The 19,306-nt window shown below is 35.4% G+C and overlaps 1 protein-coding gene across 4 annotated transcripts in view; it reads left to right on the top strand.

Annotated features, from left to right (window-relative positions):
* Positions 1-18,764, top strand: part of SMCHD1 (structural maintenance of chromosomes flexible hinge domain containing 1) — a 92,369-nt gene extending 73,605 nt beyond the window's left edge. For 2 of the 4 annotated variants that reach the window (XM_086608581.1, XM_086608580.1), the window contains 14 exons: positions 1,442-1,529; positions 1,934-2,065; positions 3,191-3,343; positions 6,806-6,932; positions 7,097-7,216; positions 8,598-8,683; positions 9,725-9,847; positions 10,120-10,310; positions 11,091-11,200; positions 12,499-12,569; positions 14,245-14,416; positions 16,430-16,588; positions 17,305-17,422; positions 18,428-18,764. In XM_086608581.1, coding sequence (XP_086464707.1) covers positions 1,442-1,529; positions 1,934-2,065; positions 3,191-3,343; positions 6,806-6,932; positions 7,097-7,216; positions 8,598-8,683; positions 9,725-9,847; positions 10,120-10,310; positions 11,091-11,200; positions 12,499-12,569; positions 14,245-14,416; positions 16,430-16,588; positions 17,305-17,422; positions 18,428-18,539 — 1,762 coding nt within the window. In that variant the 3' untranslated portion in view covers positions 18,540-18,764. Of the gene's footprint in view, positions 1-1,441; positions 1,530-1,933; positions 2,066-3,190; positions 3,344-6,805; positions 6,933-7,096; positions 7,217-8,597; positions 8,684-9,724; positions 9,848-10,119; positions 10,311-11,090; positions 11,201-12,498; positions 12,570-14,244; positions 14,417-16,429; positions 16,589-17,304; positions 17,423-18,427 lie in introns of those variants that run through there. The other 2 variants (XM_086608584.1, XM_086608583.1) reach the window with 2 other exon arrangements.
* Positions 18,765-19,306: the final 542 nt, after the last annotated feature.

Genomic DNA, 19,306 nt, shown 5'->3' with positions numbered 1-19,306 from the left:
ATGAGGATTGAATTCTTCCCTAAATACATTTGACATTTGTTTAATCTGAGAGTGGAGAAGTAAAGAGTCCAAGATAATGTATTAGAATACATGATGAGAAATGCTAACAACGAAGGGACTGCATCATCTGCTTGTTGCTTGTCTAGTAACATTCCTTAATTCTTTTCAATGTTGTGTTCAAATGCTGCAGAATTGCAGGCTGGACAAAGTGGACTTAACTGTGATTTAATGCCTTCTGTAGCTGTGTATTAATCCTGAACCATGGCATGACCTTGGCCCCGTCAGTTTAGGTGTCTTTCCTTGGCTTAGTTATTCAGAGATAGAATCATAGAATGGTTAGAGTTGGAAGGGACCTCAAAGATCATCTAGTTCCAACCTCTCTGCCATGGGCAGGGACACCCTCCACTACACCAGGTTGCCCAAAGCCTCATCCAACCTGGCCTTGAGCACTTCTGGGGATGGGGCATCTACAACTTCTCTGGGCAACCTGTTCCAGTGCCTCACCACCCTCTGAGTGAAAAATTTCTTCCTTAGATCTAATCTAAATCTCCCCCCTTTCAGTTTAAAGCCATTGCCCCTCGTCCTGTCACTACATGCCCTTGTAAAAAGTCCCTCTCCAGCTTTCCTGTAGGCCCCATTTAATTACTGGAAAGCTGCTATAAGGTCGCCCCAGAGCCTTCTCTTCTCCAGGCTGAATAGCCCTAACTCTCTCAGCCTGTCTCAGGCTCTGAGATGGTGTCTCAGAGGACATGCAGCAGAACTAGACTTAACCGTAAGCTGGTGTCTCACTGCCATGTTCCTTCTACATCTATTCCTGGCAGGCATGCTACGGGATCAGTTAAATAGTTGTGGTACTGGCTGTTGATTTGAGCTCTTGTGTCCTAGTAACAGACCTTCCTTCTGCTTTTAGAAAGCAGACTCTTTTCTTTCTCACTATACTCAACCTTAGCCACTGGTCCAAGTTACCCAACTTTGTACACTTTCTGAGTAAGAGAAGGAATTAGCTACTCAGATTTTATATAAATTCAAGCCAAATTATTAAATTTGGAGAGAATTTGTTGTTGTTGCAGATCTAAGTATCTATACTCTGTTTCAGTAGCTTTATGAAAATTAATTGAATGGAAAGGGAAATCAGATAGACTCACAGGTTGCTGAATAATAGGGCCATGACAAACTTCCTGTCAACTAGTGGAAACAAACTCTTGGAGGAGACTCTCCTCATCCAAGCTTCCAATAGCCTTATTTCCAGTTCTTGTGAAACTTTCATGGTGTTCTTGCTGAAGGAGGAGTATTATGGAGGTGTACTAAAATACGTCATACCTTAATAGGGCTCTCTAACTAGTTCGGAGGACTACTCAGAATTTGAATTGCTCGCATGCTTACATACTTGTCACATGAATATTGACTTGCTTTTGCTTGGTTTTGTTTTTGATTTATTTAGGGATAAAGTCGTTCCAGAGAGAGTGGGCACTTACTGTATCCAGTTTACCTTTGCAATGGATAAGATAAACATGCTCAGCAGTGACCAGGTTTGAATCTATAATTAATTACATATAGCCAAGAACATGTAATACAGAATCATCTGGGAGAAATAGTATGATATTTTATAGATTCAGAATGCAAATACTTTCATATGCAAGCTTTGCAAAAAAAATATATTTTTATTTTTGATAGATATTGATTTCAAACTGTTGATTACCAAAATATGTTTTCATTAGCTTTTATAACTAAGCAGAAATTTTGTGGAATAACAGAGCTGCATATTTGCAAGGTAGTAGAACTGTTTTATGATCATGCTAGTCTATTTCAAGATTGCCAGTAAATTTCACATGCATTTGTTTTCGTATTTTTTGAGCAACCCATGTGTGCAGGTGAATTACAGTGAATTATATAACTCTTTATTTTCTTTTATTCTTCCTCCTTTGTCTGCTAGATTATAATTGAAGTTGTACCTAATGACCCTGTACGCTTGTTACCTGATTCTTCACCAGCTACTCCAGCAGTTTCCAATGTTGGAACTCTTACTAGCCGTACACTGGTCAAGGATTTATACCTCCATGTAATGGTAACTATACTTTAGTACAAAATCATGCTTAGGAAAATACATAAGACTGCTAAAAATATGTTAAATTTTGCTGTAAGGCATTGCTGCTCTTTGCAGATTAACATCACAAAAAAGATGTAAATCAGTGATTTCCAGTATATGACAGGTGCATATTGTTTTACTTACATGCATATGACCAAAACTAAATCCTTGCTTTCAGGCATCTCAACTGAAATCCATTTCTTGTTGCCACAGGAAAAAATGTTTCACAAATAGATTCTAGTGGGAAAACACTTAAATATGCAGCAGATGTTTCCGTGATTTTGCTTCCAGGAGACAGTTCCTCATAGAAATCTTTTATTTCAAAAAATAAGGTTTCCTGAACTTTGAACATTCAGAAGGATGCAGTGAGATCACTTACTGCTTACCACCATGGGCAAAACAGACTTGTGGAAAATTAATTTGTTGCCACTTCAAATAGATTTGAGAAACAAAGGCTAAAAAAAGTAAAGCAACACCTTCTATCCCTCCCTTTCCCAGACTCAGCTTTGCTCCATACTCCTCTACCTCTCCCTGAGTGCCTGCAGAATGGGGGTCATGGTCAGCCCACAACAGCTCCTCACTGTTTCCCTGCTCTGGTGTAGGTCCCGCCATGGGCTGCAGTCCTTCAGGAAGTGCTTCAGCATGAGCCCTCTCCACAGGCTGCAGTCCGTCAGGAAATATCCACCTGCTCTGGCGTGGGGTTCTCCGCAGGCTGCCGTGCGGGTATCTGCTCCACCGTGGTCTCCTCACGGGCTGCAGGGGCGTCTCTGCTCTGACGCCTGGAGTGTCTCCCCGCCGCCTCTGCTTCTCTCACCTTGGTGTTCCCTCTCCTCTTTCTCTCCCCTTCTACTCTGCCTGGGCATTTTTGCCCTTCCTTAAATGTGTTTTCCCAGAGGCACCACCGCCGCGACTGAGGGGCGCAGCGGTGCCCTGCGGCGGGTCGGTTGGAACCGGCTGTGTCCAGCTCGGGCAGCCCCGGCCGCTCCACACAGCGCCGCCCACAGCCCCTGCCAGCGCCTGGGCACGTAGGCACAGTGCAGTATATAAATGGTCACTTATTTCATTTCGTGTGCCCAACTAACTTTTTTGTCTTTTTTCTTACAGGACGAATACAACAATCACACTGGAATTGATCTGGTTGGCAGAATCATAGTGACAATTAAGAGCTCCAGTGAAGATGAAGATATAGAGATCCCGCAGTTTCAGGGGAAAGTCAGTACAATTGAGTTTCCGTTTGACAGAGGATCAGCTGTGATTGTAAGTGTGACTGAAACACGCCGTTACCTCCGTGAGCAGGGAATGTAACGAGGCCTATTTTCCTACAGTTTGAAAGCTGATCTTACGCCTCAGCGTGTTTGTGGAGGTTTAGCATAGATTGTAGCCTTCCCTTATAGATAAGAAGATAAATTATTTCTTCTTAGTTTGGTTGCTGATTTTTAGAAAACCTGAAGGAAGGACACTCTTTAAACTGTTTATCCTTGCCAAGCGAGAGAAGTTTACAAGTACATTCAGTTAGGGACTGGGACATACAGAGGGATCCAGGATAAGTCTTTTCCTCATTTGAATTTCACATGTAAATAACACTTAACCAAATTGTAGTTAAACCGTTAATATTAGCAGTATTTTACATTTTTATTTATAATACTATCTGGCTGTAATATCTTAAGATCATTTAGTCTAACGTCTTCATATATATGTAATGAAATTTTACCAGGTTCTCTTTACATTTTGTCAAGCAAACTGGGCTTATAATACTTAGCAGAAAGGCATCCTATCCTCATTTGAAGTAGTAAAAATAAGACTACCACTTCTCTTTATGTTTTATTTCAGTCATTAGTGCCCTTGACTGTTAAAAATGCTTACCTTCTTTCAGTTTGAATCTCTGGCTGTAGCATCACACATACCTCTGAAAGTACTGCATATTGTAGTCACGTCATCGCAGTCGCTTTTTCTTCAACACATACAGGTCGAATTTTTAAAACCTGTGAGTTCCATTTGTAACAGTTGCTACAAAGTATAACGTAAAAGGCAAGTTAAAACATGCACATACGAAAAACCAGAAACTGTTTGAAACACACCAAAAACACCCAGCTGGGTGTAGAGCCGCACATTTGTTCTGATTGGAATGGTCACAATATCTCTCTTAAAAGCCTGCAGAAAACTTCAGTCAATAGGGCTATTCACATGGTGAAACAGGTGTATGTGTAGGTTTATTTTTTAAGTTGCTGAAGTATCATATAAAAATTGCAGAGCAAAAGTATACCTCTTCTTCATTTGTTTCCTCTGGTTGTCTCATGGTTTCGTAAGTAAGTCTACGAAAATCTTCAAACAGTTAGAAGGTGTACTGAAAGAGGATCCAACTTTTTTAAGAAATTTTCTCAGCCACCTTTTCTACCTTGCTTACTGGAAGCAGCCTCCCAGCAGACCAGCATCAGTGTGCCAGGTGGAGTCAGACACTTAGCAACAAACACAAAATCTTCCAATCATCAATCTTTCCAATCTTGAAAATCACCACAATAAAACCCCAGTAGAATCACTAAAATCTACAGATCCTACATAAAAATTTCTTCATAATATATTTTATTCAGTACATCAACTTTTTATGGAACTACATAGATGAAACTTAATGACATAGCATAAACAATTCTCTGTTGATAGCAGTCAAGGACAAAAACATCCAGTTCACATGGGCAAACATTTTTCACTGAACAGTCTGTCAAACTCTGGTGTACTCTGATCCATGAGGATAACTGAGAAAATGTATATGAAAAACAAGCTAGAAAAATAAAATGCGTGGACTGAATGGAGGTATCAGGTAAAATTAATATACTAATTGATTTATGATGCACTCTGAGTTTCTCTTGTTCCCAAACTGTGTTTCAGGAGTTCTAAAGTAATTGGTTTGTGAACACATTTTGCTCAGGCAGGTGGGGTGGGAAAAAGTGCAGAAGTATAAGTAAGGAGTCAGCTATAGCCACTCGTCTAATAAAATAGCACTTTTCTCCACAGAACTTACATTTACACCTGTGGTAGAAATTTCAACAAATGTTTCAAACTTCATGCTATTGAGAAGAAAAATAACCTTATAAAGTCAGCTCTGACAGTTCAGATAAAATTACTGGATAATTTCTCAGACTCCTCATCAACGCAGAAATAACTTTTTTTTTTTTTTTTTTTAATCTCCATATACTAGTAACCTGCTGTTGAGACATTGTGACCTAAATACTCTAGTCTTGCTTCAGAGACCAAGCTAACAAACTATGTAATGGGGGCAGTGGGATGTTTTCAGGTTTTTTTTGTTTGGCTTGTTTCAGATTTTTATTTTTTTTTGTAAGCAGATAATTTTTCTTTCTACTTATATATTCCTGGTTTGTTTTTGGGGCAGAGGCGGGCTGCGTTGTTCTGCTTTCTCATTACTGTGATCTGATGAGATCCTACTGCTTTGACAGTAACCTGTGTTCCCTAGTCTTCCATCCAGAGTAGCTCCATTTCAGTGAATCTCATATCTCTTGTCCTCTTCAGGCAGTTTTCAGTTGTCTAGTTCATACTGAGTTCTCTGACTTAACTCACAAAACTCATGTGGAAAAGACGTGTTAGTTGTGATGCGATGTACTTTTCATATGACTAGTAATGGGGAGGGGACGCACTAGTGTTTTTTCGAGTATCTTGAAATTGTTTCATCTTGTTTATAAATATAATTATGTGCAATTAGCATCAATGTAATGAATCTGATAATCTGACATGTTTAGCCTTATACTGAGGTTCAGGAATACTAAACTTGTTTAATGAAGGAAAACGTTTACATTTTGTTTAGTATAAATTTTCTAAGGAAAAGCTATTTCCACTACAGACTTCTCCTGATTAAATATGTAGCTGCAATATTTTCACAGCCATGAGGACTATCTTTGAAGGTTATATATCTATCTCTTCTTTTAGGCTACAACCACCTCTCTCTTGATTTGGCCAGTTGAGTAGCAATTTCTACATATTAAAGGTGGAAACAGTATGAGTTTTATTATAAGCATTATTCATTTTATGCATGATACCTTTCCCAAAGTAACAGCACATTTAGATATTACCTATACTAATTTTATTTGTTTACCGTTCTTTATGGTTTTGTAATATTTCCTGTGTTTGTAAAGAAAGGTGAATGATTTAGTTTGTCTTTTCAATAAGGAATTGATAAGAAATGGATATTCATGTTAGTGTTTGGGTATGTATTGTTCATTCATTTGGGACCTGCTGTCTACTTCCATGGTAACAGCAGTAATTTTAACTCAGCACTGGGAATAGTTTGGTTTTCCTTCTATGTGTTTATGCATTGGGTCTTTCTTTTTAATGTTCCGTTTGCATTTGTTCACATGCTGAATGAAGTACAACATCTGAGGAAATCTTGCTTACGGGACAGTGCAGAGAGTATTTTTTCTGAGCGTATGTCTCTTAAAATACATAGCCAAAAATAATAAGACTCTCTAAACAGGTAAAATGACAATCTTAATTCTTAAATAATAAAATAGATACTGCTAAATCTTTATATTTTACTTCTCTTTATTAGGTATAAAAGGCATTTCCAAGCCAATATTTAAAACTGTAGTAATATCGTATAGACATCATGTGTTAGGTAACTTAGACTATTTAATATTTGAAGACTGTTTATTTTATTTTGTGTGTTACCTCAAGTGCAAACATAAACTTATGTATATTTGTTTGTTTTATTAGAATCTAGTGCTGGCTGAAAACAGTCCTGGAAGAAATAGCACTGAATATATTCTTGTATTTGAGCCAGATCTGCCAGCTTTGAAAAAACCTTTGGAACCATACCATCTGGCATTTATGTTTTACAATGGTATGTTTCAATTATTCTAAAATTTTTCCTTAGAAGCAACTGGTTTTAGGTCCATAATACTTCTTCAGAACTGTGTAATAGCTTAATAGATTTTTGCTGATGTTTAAACCAACTAAGTATGTTACTGGATTTTCTTCTAAAAATGTATATAATTATTTCTGTAGATTTCAAGAAGCAGCAACAGATGGCAACACTTACAAAGGAGAGAGACCAATTATCTCAGTCCATAAGTGTTTACAGAAACTGGTTTGATACTACTAATCAGCTTGTAACTGAAATGAAATGTAAGTTCAGTCAAATATATAAATAAATTTCCTGGAAATTATATTTTTTTTTCCTTTAATAATTTTGAGACTGTAGAGAGAAAAATTGGTATTAAAATCGGGAGATACAGTAATTAGAGGGGAACAGAAGGGAGTCTATATTTGCATTAACAGGGAAGCATCTAGTTATTTGGATGGACCTACCTATAAAGAGTCTTCACTTGAGGTAGAACAACTTATGTCAGAACTGTCAAAAGCAGGAATAAAACATTGAAGTTGGTGGTCTGATTCTGATTTTTCCATGACTGCCTTTCATTCTGATCTTTGCAATGGATGTATGTGCTCATCCATCTGGAAATTTAACTGTTGCCTAAAAGCGATTTTAGAGAATGAACTATAGATAGTCCTCTTTCAAAAAGTTAGTCTTATATTTTCAAACTTTTACTTTTTTCCTGAACATTTGACCTTGTGTACATTATTCAAAAGTATTGTGTAGCTATTCATTGTTTATGTTCTTCAGAAAATGTAATCCATTATAAAGTCTGTTAAACAGCAGAGCAGTGTGAGGGCAGTGGTTTATAGGAATGGAAGAGATGAAGGAAGTGTTTTCTTTGCATATTTTTTTTTGTTTTACTCATCCTGTCTGTTGATCAGAAAGTTTGTTTTAATAAGTGCATTCCGAATTTGTATTTTAAGTAATCACTATGGGTAAATAAAGCACGCTGGAATTAGAAGATGCTGCTGATTCTTGTGATTTTAGTACAGGGCTATGTTTCTGTTACTTGCTTACTGCTTGTTTCCATTATGGATACAAATTCCTGAATTCCAGTGTGAAAGGCAAAAAGTTTTGGTTTGTATTTGCAGATTTTTGCATATCTCTATAGAGTAAGTTAGAGCACAATATTATACTTTATGCTTAAATAACATTTCCAAATATAAACCTGTCTGAGTAGAGTGAGTGGAAAGCAACTCACCTATTTACTCATTTGTTTTCAAAATTGCCTCAGTTCAAATATGAGAGTTGAGGAAATAGTGTCCAGAAAGTCATGTCCCATGTAAGAGACAAAAAAGGGTAGTGCCAACTACCATTGTTCCCTTCTCTCTTGCCATTTTTACCTGTTGGAGAACCATTTGGAAAGATAACTGCAGATGAAAATTAAAAAGAGTTTACATTCTCAGACTGATCTGAGGACTGGCCCCATTGCTTTCTGAAGCTAAAGGAGATGGAAGCTGCTGAAATTGCTTAGAGGCTGGACAAATCCTGATATTCTGTGCTGAAACTGAGAAGTAGATAGTATCAGCTGTGGGCAGCATAACTGTGAAAAGCTGTAAGCAATTCTGTAAGAACTGTTTCATTGCTTTCTAATGTCTCCTTACCCTCTGTTGATTTTATTGGTTTCAGGCCAGGTTAAAGAAGCTGAAACAAGAGAAGCTCACCTGAAGAATGAACTGAAAAAACACCAAATTGAATTACCGAAGACAAACACAGTATGGCTTATTTCTTACTAAACTCCATAACATCTTAAAAATAAATCTAATCTTAATGTTACATTGATATAATTATATAACGTTATTGAATCACACTGATACATACACAAGCACCTGTTACCAAAAACCTGAAAATTTAAACCATGAGAAAAATTTGTGGATCAATGCCAAACTCAAATTTTTTTTTACTATTCTGCTAATATGACTATTTCTTAAAGAAACTGCTAGAGAAATACTTGTCTTTTATATCCTGGTCTTGGTTTTGCCTTTCTGCTAAGTTTACCAGTTGTATTACTGGTACTGCTAGTTTTCATAATGGGTTTTTGCAGGCAGATTAATATACACTGAGTATATTCTTACATAAGTAGACCAAAGGAAAATATTTTTTCTCTAAAGAATTAGAGAATTTCATGTTACTGCCGAAGTTGATGTAAAAGTAAGTTTGAAAGATTCGGGGCAAAGTATCTTATTGCTTATGTCCCATAAAGACCCAATTATATTTAAACGAAACTTTTTAAAGGAAGTTTTCAAACTACTAACATTTTGAAAAAAAAAAATGTAAATAATGAGTTATCTCTAGGTCAAATAAAAACAAGTGTTGCAATCATAAATCACAAATCAGTAGAATTAAATTATACACATTCTGCAATCATAGTACCCAAGTTCCCCCTTCTGGCTCGATTTTTCAAGCCTAGACATAGTCCTCTTCTAAAATGGTTTCTTTTTGTACGTTTGTGGTTGTCTCTGGTTTAAACTTTCTGCAGTTTTGACTCTACTCAAGCTCTGATAGCTCTTATGAAAAGTTCCCTGAAGTCTTTAAAAAAAAAAAAAGCAGTAATAAAAAAGTTCATAGTCACAACTGCAGTGTGCCTCCTTTGGCTCTTCTCTGAGATTATATGCAGTGGTCCCCTGTATATTAATAGTCTGTTCCAGATTATTGAATGTTTTTTGTTACGAACTTGATTGACAACAGGTAAAGTATCTACTTCTGCAGCTCGACCCAACAATATAAGCTTACTAACTTTCAGTTTTAATTCTCAGCTTCAGTATGTGGATTCTCTTATAAAACAGAAGCTGTTGGATCAAGAAGGAATAATGAAACAGCCAAGGCGAACTTGTACTCTCCCAAACTATCCAAAAGGCAACCAGGATATTTTAGGCAAGGTGAGTTTTCTCTCAGAGAGCCTTCAAATGAGTTTTGTTGGTGCCAGGAAGTGATGGTGATGAAAAATTAGCCAACGGAATATGCAAGTAATTTTTGAGGAGTATAAAAAAGAAGATAGGTATTCCCAACCCACCAGATGACCAGCACTTCTAACAGAGCCATCAACAGGGGAATTAAATGTCTGATTGAAGTTGCAGGATGATTGTGATTAGTATGAAAAGAGGAGGTGGTCTTGGCTTCTATTTTGACTGTTCTAATTTCTGTGGTACAGATTGCACATTTAGCTCAAATTGAGGATAACGAAGCAGCAAAAGTTATCTCTTGGCATTTGGCAAGCGACATGGACTGCGTAGTCACACTGACTACTGAAGCCGCTCGTTCTATTTTTGATGAAACTCAAGGTCGACAGCAAGTGCTACCCCTTGATTCTATTTACAAGAAGACACTCCCTGATTGGAACAGGTAGAGAAAAAACAATGAAACTTCTGTATTTGTGTTACATACTTCAACTTTATTTTAAAAACTTTAGTCCTGTTAAAGAGTCAAAGTATAAAATTTCTGGCTTCATAATTATAGCAACAGTAACGTCACTTGAAATGTTAGCTGAAATTGTAGCTTTATGTCTTTAACTGCTGTGCGTTGTTCTTTTTTTAATAGAGTGGTTCTTTTAAAAAGAGAATACAGTTTACCATTCTTTTTCTTCACTTCTATATCTTTTCTAGAGCAGAAACTTTTTAAAAATAATTCTAGTGCTTCAAATCAAATTCTAACTTTTTAAAAAATTCTGTTCCAGAGTACATTCCCTAAAGTCATCTGTAGTAATAGAAATTCATTCTGCTGTTCTAGTTTCCTGGAAGATAAATGAAAATATAGTAATTCTCTGCCTGAAAACAACTTGCTAATCATAAAGAATGCCTTTTAGAAAAGATCTGATTTGCAGATGTATTCATAGAATCCAAAATCTCAGTTTTTATAAAATAGTGTATTAAAACTTGTCTGTAAAATTAATCATATGTATTTGTTGGATACATGACTCATTACAATTTAGTGTTTCACCAGAGCATCTTTAGTATTACTGGCATTTCAGATAATCTTGGTGTCATTTAGCTCCTCATGAAAGTGTTAGGATGCATTCGATTCAGTTTGAGATTTCTGACTAGATTGTCAGAAGCAATAATGAAATAAAGACAAATTGCTTTTTTCTCTTCTTTTTTTCTCCCTCACTCCCCTTTCTTTAACTAGGCCTTTACCTCACTTGAAAAATGGAAAAATCTTCTTCAGACCTATTGGAAATCCTGTATTTGCCAGAGATCTGTTAACATTTCCAGATAATGTAGAGCATTGTCAAACAGGTAAGTGATATTAAAGAATTCGCTTATAGCTTCTTTATTTTTAATAAATGAAAGACATCACAAATCATAATGCATTCAGTAATCTTCATTGAGACATTTGCAAATATCGGTGTAGGTTCCTTGTGAGATCTTCCGGTAAAAAAAGGATGACATTAGCGTTACATGTTTGCAAACAACAATTGTGAAAATTTCAGCAATGACCGCTGTCTTCTGCTTGTTGTCTTATTTTTACTTTCTCTACTGTGTATGCTAGAGGTTTTTTCTTTTTTAAATTACTGCAGCGTTACCGTTTTCCCAAGCTCATGTAAACAGAAGCTGACACTCATGACCTTAGTTTTATATTTTCATATTGCAGAAATTACTGCTTTTGTTAGGCAGTTTTTCCGGTCCTATTCATCTCAAAAATGTGTAGTGCATAGATTTATGTACACTCAGACCAAACTATATATGTGGCTATATATGTTAAGCTTAAATAGTTACAGTAAGAGTAAGCTTTCACTTTTTATGTAGGTTTAAGTTTAGGGAACCATCATCCTCTCGCTCTTCCTAACAACATAGCAGTATCTACCTTTTCTGACGCTTCTTTCTTAAATTAAGTAGACCTACTTCTTTATAGGGAGGCTTGGAACCTGTAATTAGTTCAATAAGTTTTTCATTTTATTTTACAACTTCCCAGTATTTAAATATTTCTCTGTACTGTTAACAAAAAAACATTTTTAGACCAGCTTATTTTCAGAAAGTTAGATATTGACAGAGGCTTTAACTATAAATTCTTCATCTCTCCTGGGAGAATTTAAAAACCACATTGCTTTGGATAGAACAGTCTTTTATTAGCAGAAAAAAGTCTTAAACTCAGTTGGATCATCAGTCTGTGAATGTTTTTTTCTTTTATAACTCACTGAATATTAAGAAACATGTTAAGAAACTGAGAAGATAACTCAAGGAGGACTTCAAAAAATGATCATTTGTATAATTTTCTGAAACATGGGATTTTATGATGTGTGTCTTCATAAATGTAAATGTAAGATACCAACAGAGTGCTTTGGCGGAAAATAGTCAATTATGCCACAAGGCAATTAAACATACTAAATTTTTTTCTTTATGAATTCTTCGATGAAAACGATAGCATATTTATCTCAATCTTAGAATAAAATTTTGTTGAAAAAGATAATGGACATGCTATTTCTCTTGCACTTATCTGAAAAGCTGTAATAAATGATGCCTCAGAATTGATTTTTCAAAACTCAAGTTATTGTGTTGTGGAGAAATTTCATGGTTCAAAAAATTACATTTTTCAGTGTTTGGGATGCTCTTGGGTGACACCATCATTATAGATAACTTGGATGCTGCCAACCATTACAGAAAAGAGGTATGTTTCATTATTCTTGATTTTTTTAAAAAACAAATATATTGCATAGCTACATTTTTAATATATCACAAACCTAGAATAATTGCTACGATTAATGCTGCATTATCTATAAGCATGCTTATTGTCTGTAAGCCTCAATGCACTTAACAGTGAATGAAATTTGTATTATTGGCACTGACAAAATTACCTCCATTCAACAAATTCCATTATGTGACTGTTGCCATGAAGCATGGGACCATGTTTTCAAGAAAAAACATTTGTAGTTTTGCTGTTAGTGTTAAATGCATGTTCTTCAGTACTTTCCTAGTCCCTGTATGTATAAAAAAACCACAGGAGTCTGAGAGGCATGATGAAATTTCAGATCCTCTAAAATGACTAAGATCTTGATGTGAAACTTACTAGACCTTTCTGTGACCCATTTTATTTAGGTTTAATGGGACACATTTTAGCAGGCGAAAGTCTCTGAGGAAGTCTTGACATTGGGCACTTTCTGTTTCAGCTTATGAGGTTGTTAGAATTGCAATAATGATTCAGCATAACAGTGTAGAACTGTACTGATTAAACATTAAGCTCTTGGAGCTGGATATTCTTATTATTTCCCTCTCCAGAAATATAAGAAATTATACTGCAGGGTTTTTCTGAAGAGAACAATAAGTTAACAAGGAACCTCTGGTGGCATCTAAAATTGGTCAACTTTTGCGGTCAGTGAAGCATAGATTTCCTGCTCTGTGCCTTGGGCCTGACCAGCTCTTTTACTCTGTGGTTCCATTCCCTTTTTGTTGACTACTGCTCACTGGTAACCTAAGAACAAGGACTGTCTTGCATGTTTCCAAAGAATGTCTCAGATATGTGGATATAGTCATAGTAAAAACCAGACGATTGACATTAAAATTTTCATTTTCATCGTGTGTTATAACTATCTCAGTGTCTTATCAAGTGAACAAATAGCTACCATTTTTCAAATGTGAAGACCATATGTGCTTCTTTCATCAAAAACTATATATTTTTTGCTGCAAAATTAAACAGGAGAGACAGGAGAGTCATATCTCCATTGTTAATCAGTGTCAGGAGACTGACCGTCTGGGTCGGTTCAGGAAAAGGAGATGTATATGCAGTCAGTTCGCAAAATGAGGTCTGGGTCATTTCACTTGGTTAGTCTGTCACCCCATTTGTTTCAGTCACCCACCACAGGTAAATTTCATCAACTATATGGAAGTTTTATTGGATATGTTAATAAGAAATAAATCTCTTGGATTTTTGATGCTTTAAATCTTGTGCATTTAAAAAAAAAAGACATTTTCATCAAGTAATTGAATAAGTGCTCACATTTTTTATCAATGCTAATCTTTATTGCCATTACTTCATAGTATATGTTGATAATTAGCTTTTTCCTGGTATGGGTCTAAATTCTGTCCCCAGACTTCTGTTAAAATCTGAGGATACACCAAAAAAAAAAAAATTGTTTCCACAATGATCAGCAGTACTGTTTAATTTTAATACACATATACTATTACTTGAAAGCAAGTCATGAAATGTAATTTCACAACATGTGTTCTCATTAAAGAACAAGCAGCATCATAGTTGAAAGATACCAAGCTTCACAATAGCATTGCTGAAAACTTGGATTTTTTTCCATGGAGTTACTAATTTAGTATCACTTTTTATACCTATGTAGGTTGTAAAAATTACACATTGCCCTGCTTTGCTGACTAGGGAAGGAGACAGGATTCGCAGCAATGGAAAATTTGGAGGCCTTCAGAATAAAGCTCCTCCAATGGACAAACTCAGAGGAATGGTATTTGGAGCACCCGTGCCAAAACTTTACTATACTTTCTCTGGACAGATAGGTGGGTTAATAAAATCACGAAAATACAGAACTTTCAAAATTATATTGCTTGCCTATGTTTGTTGTTCTTTTATGTAATATAAAAAGGAAAACTTCAGATTAGCATGAAGTTATTTTAAGAAATATGACCTGTACAATGTTCCATTTGGGAATTTCTCATGTCTTAAAATCTATAGCTGTTACGTTTCCTGAAAGAAAAAGTAAGAATCATGAGATATTCCGTCTTTTTAAAGAAAGAGTATAAGCAATGGTAGTCATTCAAACATCAGGCATGAGAAGCTTAAGATGATTGAATTCCAGCGTCCTTGAAAAACAGAAGCTTTAGGTCTTTCTCCTCTGGAAACATCATATATCAATTTAGAATTTCTTACTGTGCAAGTAAGCTCTATGAAGCAGTGGTAGAAAAAGTCCTGTTCTCATCAGTCATGCACAACATCATCTACATTGTTTCCCTAATAAGAAGATACCTTTTATTTCCTATGGGATCACTTATGTTGCATTATGTTCTTGGGTTCTTCCTTTCAGAATAAAGATTATAAATGAAGTTAAAAGATGGCAGCTTGTGACATATAACAGCTGACCTGACAGATTTGTAAAACGTTGAAAAGTCTTATTCACAAATAAGGTTGTTCTTAAGCACTTAATTTTCAAAAGAAAGGATGTGAAGTCCATGTGCGATGGTGAGGGGTGCAGGGAGAACAGAGAGAGAGAAAACACATGTACCTATTGGAGTAGCCTTATATATGAGCAGACTACTTAACACTGACCAGTTAAGGGAGAAGAAAGACTAAGATGGTCCTTCCTAGGCATTTCAGTATAAATATATTACATGTAGGAAAAACATAGTAAGCATTTCAGCTACAGACTGAAATATGCTGGTTTTAGCATGCTTTGTATTTGTCTATCAACACATTTTCAATTGTTGAACTCAGTTATTACTCAACGTGAATTAAATTGGAATTGCCTATAATTTAGTACAGGAACATCATGGTAGAAGAAAAGGGCATGTTTTAATTTTACTTGGATAGTTACTAGACATTTAAAGGAAAATAGTAGTGAAATTCCATATAAAGGACAGCACCTCATTACATGAGACTTGTTTTGAACTGAATTTCAGCTTTAACATTAGTTGTGACTTGCTTTTCTTCTATGTTTGTAGCACAAAAGGAAAGTAGTTACTTGAAACTGTGGTTACACTGACAAGGTACTTTTAAAATAAACTATACCGAGAATTTACAGTGCCTTTTGTCAGTCTGCAGTAACTGTCTGCGTGAACGCTTTTACCCTGTGGCAAATGTAAAGTAATTTAGTGTTCAGTTAAGCTTTGTGCAAGCTACCTCATATTCAGCACAAAATAAAATGAATGAGCCTGGGCTAACATGCTTGAACACTTTCTTCATTACTTGACATATTTATTCAATGCCTAGACAAAGAAAAATTCTTCATCTCATATGTTAAAAGAGGAATAAAATTGGTCAGCAAAGTATGCCCTTGTTTACCTGAATCTACTGCTGTCTCCTTGTTTAAATTTCCCTAAAATGGGACAAAGTGAAACTCAGTAAATGTTCTCTTGTTCCACAAGGTGGACTAGAATTCAAGTCAGTGATACAAGCTTCAGCTTTGTAACGCTAAAAGCAAAACATACCACAAGCACACTTAATGGCATCAAAGGTAGAGAATTCATTTTGGAAAGCACAAGTGACAAGATGTGTAAAGAAATACCTGTTCGTCACGCTGTTTTCAGAATTCACTGGTACTTTACTCTGATTTAAGATATGGACTTGAAAAGAGAAATCAAAATATTGGGTGTGATTTCTTTTTCAGTCTGTCTTTGCACTCATTTTAAGAACAGCCACTGGTCCACTATAAGTTTAGATGTTTTTTAAGTAATGCTTTTTAAAGATATGTTTTCTTGTGAATCTTATATGTTGTCTGTGTTGTATTTGATAGCCTTCTAACTCAAAATGACCCCTTATTTACTGTTTTGTGGTTTGTTATTTTATTCTTCAATTAGATCTTCTTCAGCAGTACCGTGCAGCAGTGATGAAACTTGATAGTGTGAATAAGGATCTTGATTTACATTTGCAGTCACTTAACAGTCCCGAAATGCAAAAGAAAAAAAAGGAACTTGCCGAACAAGAGAAAAACCTCAAGCTAATAGAACAAAAATTGGGTAAGTTATTGTATTATATTTTTGGTGTTCTGAAGGAGGAGAACTGTTAACTGCATCCAGATGTATTCTACTCTTACAAACTAACAAGTTCGAACCATGAAGGAAGATTGTTAAAATTAATTAAGATCTTAAAGATATCTCATTTTAGGGAAAGAATAGTAAAACTGTATGTAGTATGATGCTGTGGATGTTGCCTAGGCCAGCACTGCCATGTAATGTGTTCAGAGACTAAAAATGTGGTCAGTGTCTTGTGAACATGAAAATATGATCTCACTAGTATGAGATTATACGACCATTAGTCTGGCTGCCCACTGGTAGAGAACATTGAAATTCTTTTAGAAATGACTGCATAGTAAACAGCTGAATTGCTTTTGCTAAGGAAACAAAATCAAAACATTGTACTATAAAAAGCAACACCCCTGATTCTGCAAGGATAGTATTTCTCAGTTAGAAATGTTTTTTATGTCAATATCAAATAATTTATGATATTTCAAATTATATTTAAAAACCCAACATTTACTCTGTGACAACTGTAAATAAAGCAGATGTTTTTACCTGTCATCTTTGAACTCAGTTTCAGGCATAAGGTAACTATAAAATTTATGGCATGTCTAAAGCCTTACTTCAAAGGTTTAACGCTACTGTAACAGGGCCCATTTATAACCAGTAGGATTAATATTTGTTTAAATTTGTTCTTACGTGCAACTTTTTCCTAGGTATGACTCCATCAGATAAAGTCACTGAATCATTACTTCAGCCTATAATGTTAGATATGTCTGACACCCCCATCCCTCCCAAAAGAATGCGAAGAGAACCAGTAAAAAAATTGTATAGGTAAGTCTGTGCTGAATCTCATCGTTACTTTCCCATACCCTGAATTCAAAGCAAAAACTAGTTTGGTTTTTTTTTCACAGGAGATTTTTTTTAAAAAACTCGTATTTGTATACAATAACCAACAGTGAGTAGAGTTGGTGTAAGGCTGATTTTTCAATGTAATTTTTGTTTCCTTTAAAGTTTCTGCTATAATTTAAGCTTGATAAAAAGATTTGCTTGCTAATTCTAATTCTGTTTCTCTTTATGAACTGGTTGATTAGCATCTTTGCACGTTCACGTTCTCCATATTTTCTGGTTATGTTCAACTCTGTTAGACCCCAGAAATATTTGAGATCGCTTGGTCTGTAAAGTCTTTTAAGGTTTGACGTCAAATACTGGGCAGATGAACAGAGAAAGAATTATTCTTACTTAACTTTTTCTAAGTAACTGTCTGAGGTGAGCTGGTGGTAAAGTATTTAACAGAGTCATCTCTTTACCTGTGCATCTACTTCCACATGGCCTCTGTGGCTAATGAACGCTTGTACACACAAAATAAAATCAGGGAAATCAGTAAGTCTGTGTCTTTAAAATGACATGGAACTGACTGTTCCATTTCTCCTGTCTCTCCTCATGACTGCATCATTGTCTGCGCTGAACTATGGTCGTATTTTTGAGAATATTTAAATCTTATTCAGCTATATTCTGTAGATCTCTGAATGAGTTTTCACTATATTACTATGTCTATTTTTTTTATATTTGTTATTATTTTTTTTATCCACATGTAGAACTTAAGTGGTTATGTATTTAAACTATCTAATATAAATAGCCTGATGCTATTCCTCATTTTAATAAAATAATTACAAGAAGCTGTGCACAGATGGGGTTTATAATATTTATACTAGTGTGAAGCCTGTGCTTTTGCATCAATTATATTAAATACATGTATAAAAGCTAAAAAGACATATATATATTATATATAGCAAAAAGGGCTTCGTTTGTAAGCTGCTGTGCTATGTTTCTGTTTAGCTCTGAAGAATGGATCTCCTCTCCCACAAAGAAGCAGCAGCTGCAGCAACAGCAAGTGCTGCAAATATCCCCCTCAGAACTTAATGGAACTTCACGAAAGAGAAAGGCATAGACTGACGAGACTTACTGGAAATAGCTATGTATTGAAAATGTGAATACATTCAGTTAAAGGAAATATTCATGTTGTATTACCCATTACTATGAAGATTTTTATACTGATAGAAGATATAAATGTATTTCAGTTAGTAGTAACAAAAATTCAAGTATTTAACATTGATAGCCTAATTTTTGTATAGTTAATTTTCATTTCTAAAAGTTTTCAGAGTTTTTATGTTCATGTGTGAAAAAAGTTTAAAATATATTCTTTTTTATTTATGAAAAAGATCAATCTTTTCAATAAAACTGCTTCAATACAAAGCACTGCCAATATAATCGACTGTCATAATTAAGTTAACAAATTGTACTATGAAATGAGATTTTCATTTAAAAAGCATCTCTGGCTGTCCTGGGGAATGAGAACTTTCTGGACTGCTCTTTTTTGATGATGGATGAAGTGTCAAGGTAACATCAATTTAAAAGGGAAGGCTGGAGCAGCAATATACTGAGACCTAACCAGAGCTATTTGTAGAGTCTTCACAGTTAACAACAAGCCAATATCTAAGGCTGTGTCCAAGGTGTTGACATGGGAATTCATACCTCCTCCTTCAGACTGCGCCAGTGGAAAAAACACAGCAGTAACTTGAGAGTATGACAACTGTCACATGTTTACTAGGAGGCTCTTTTATAGATTGGGAGAGTGGTGAGAAGGGATACTTCATGGCTGCAAATGGGACAGAATATAGTATGAATGCTAACCACTTTCAACATCTGTACTACCAC

Source organism: Tauraco erythrolophus, chromosome 3 (genome assembly GCF_009769465.1).
Source record: "Tauraco erythrolophus isolate bTauEry1 chromosome 3, bTauEry1.pri, whole genome shotgun sequence".
Lineage (NCBI taxonomy): Eukaryota > Metazoa > Chordata > Aves > Musophagiformes > Musophagidae > Tauraco > Tauraco erythrolophus.
The sequence above is the reverse complement of the archived record's forward strand: the minus strand, read 5'-3'. Positions and strand labels throughout refer to the sequence as shown.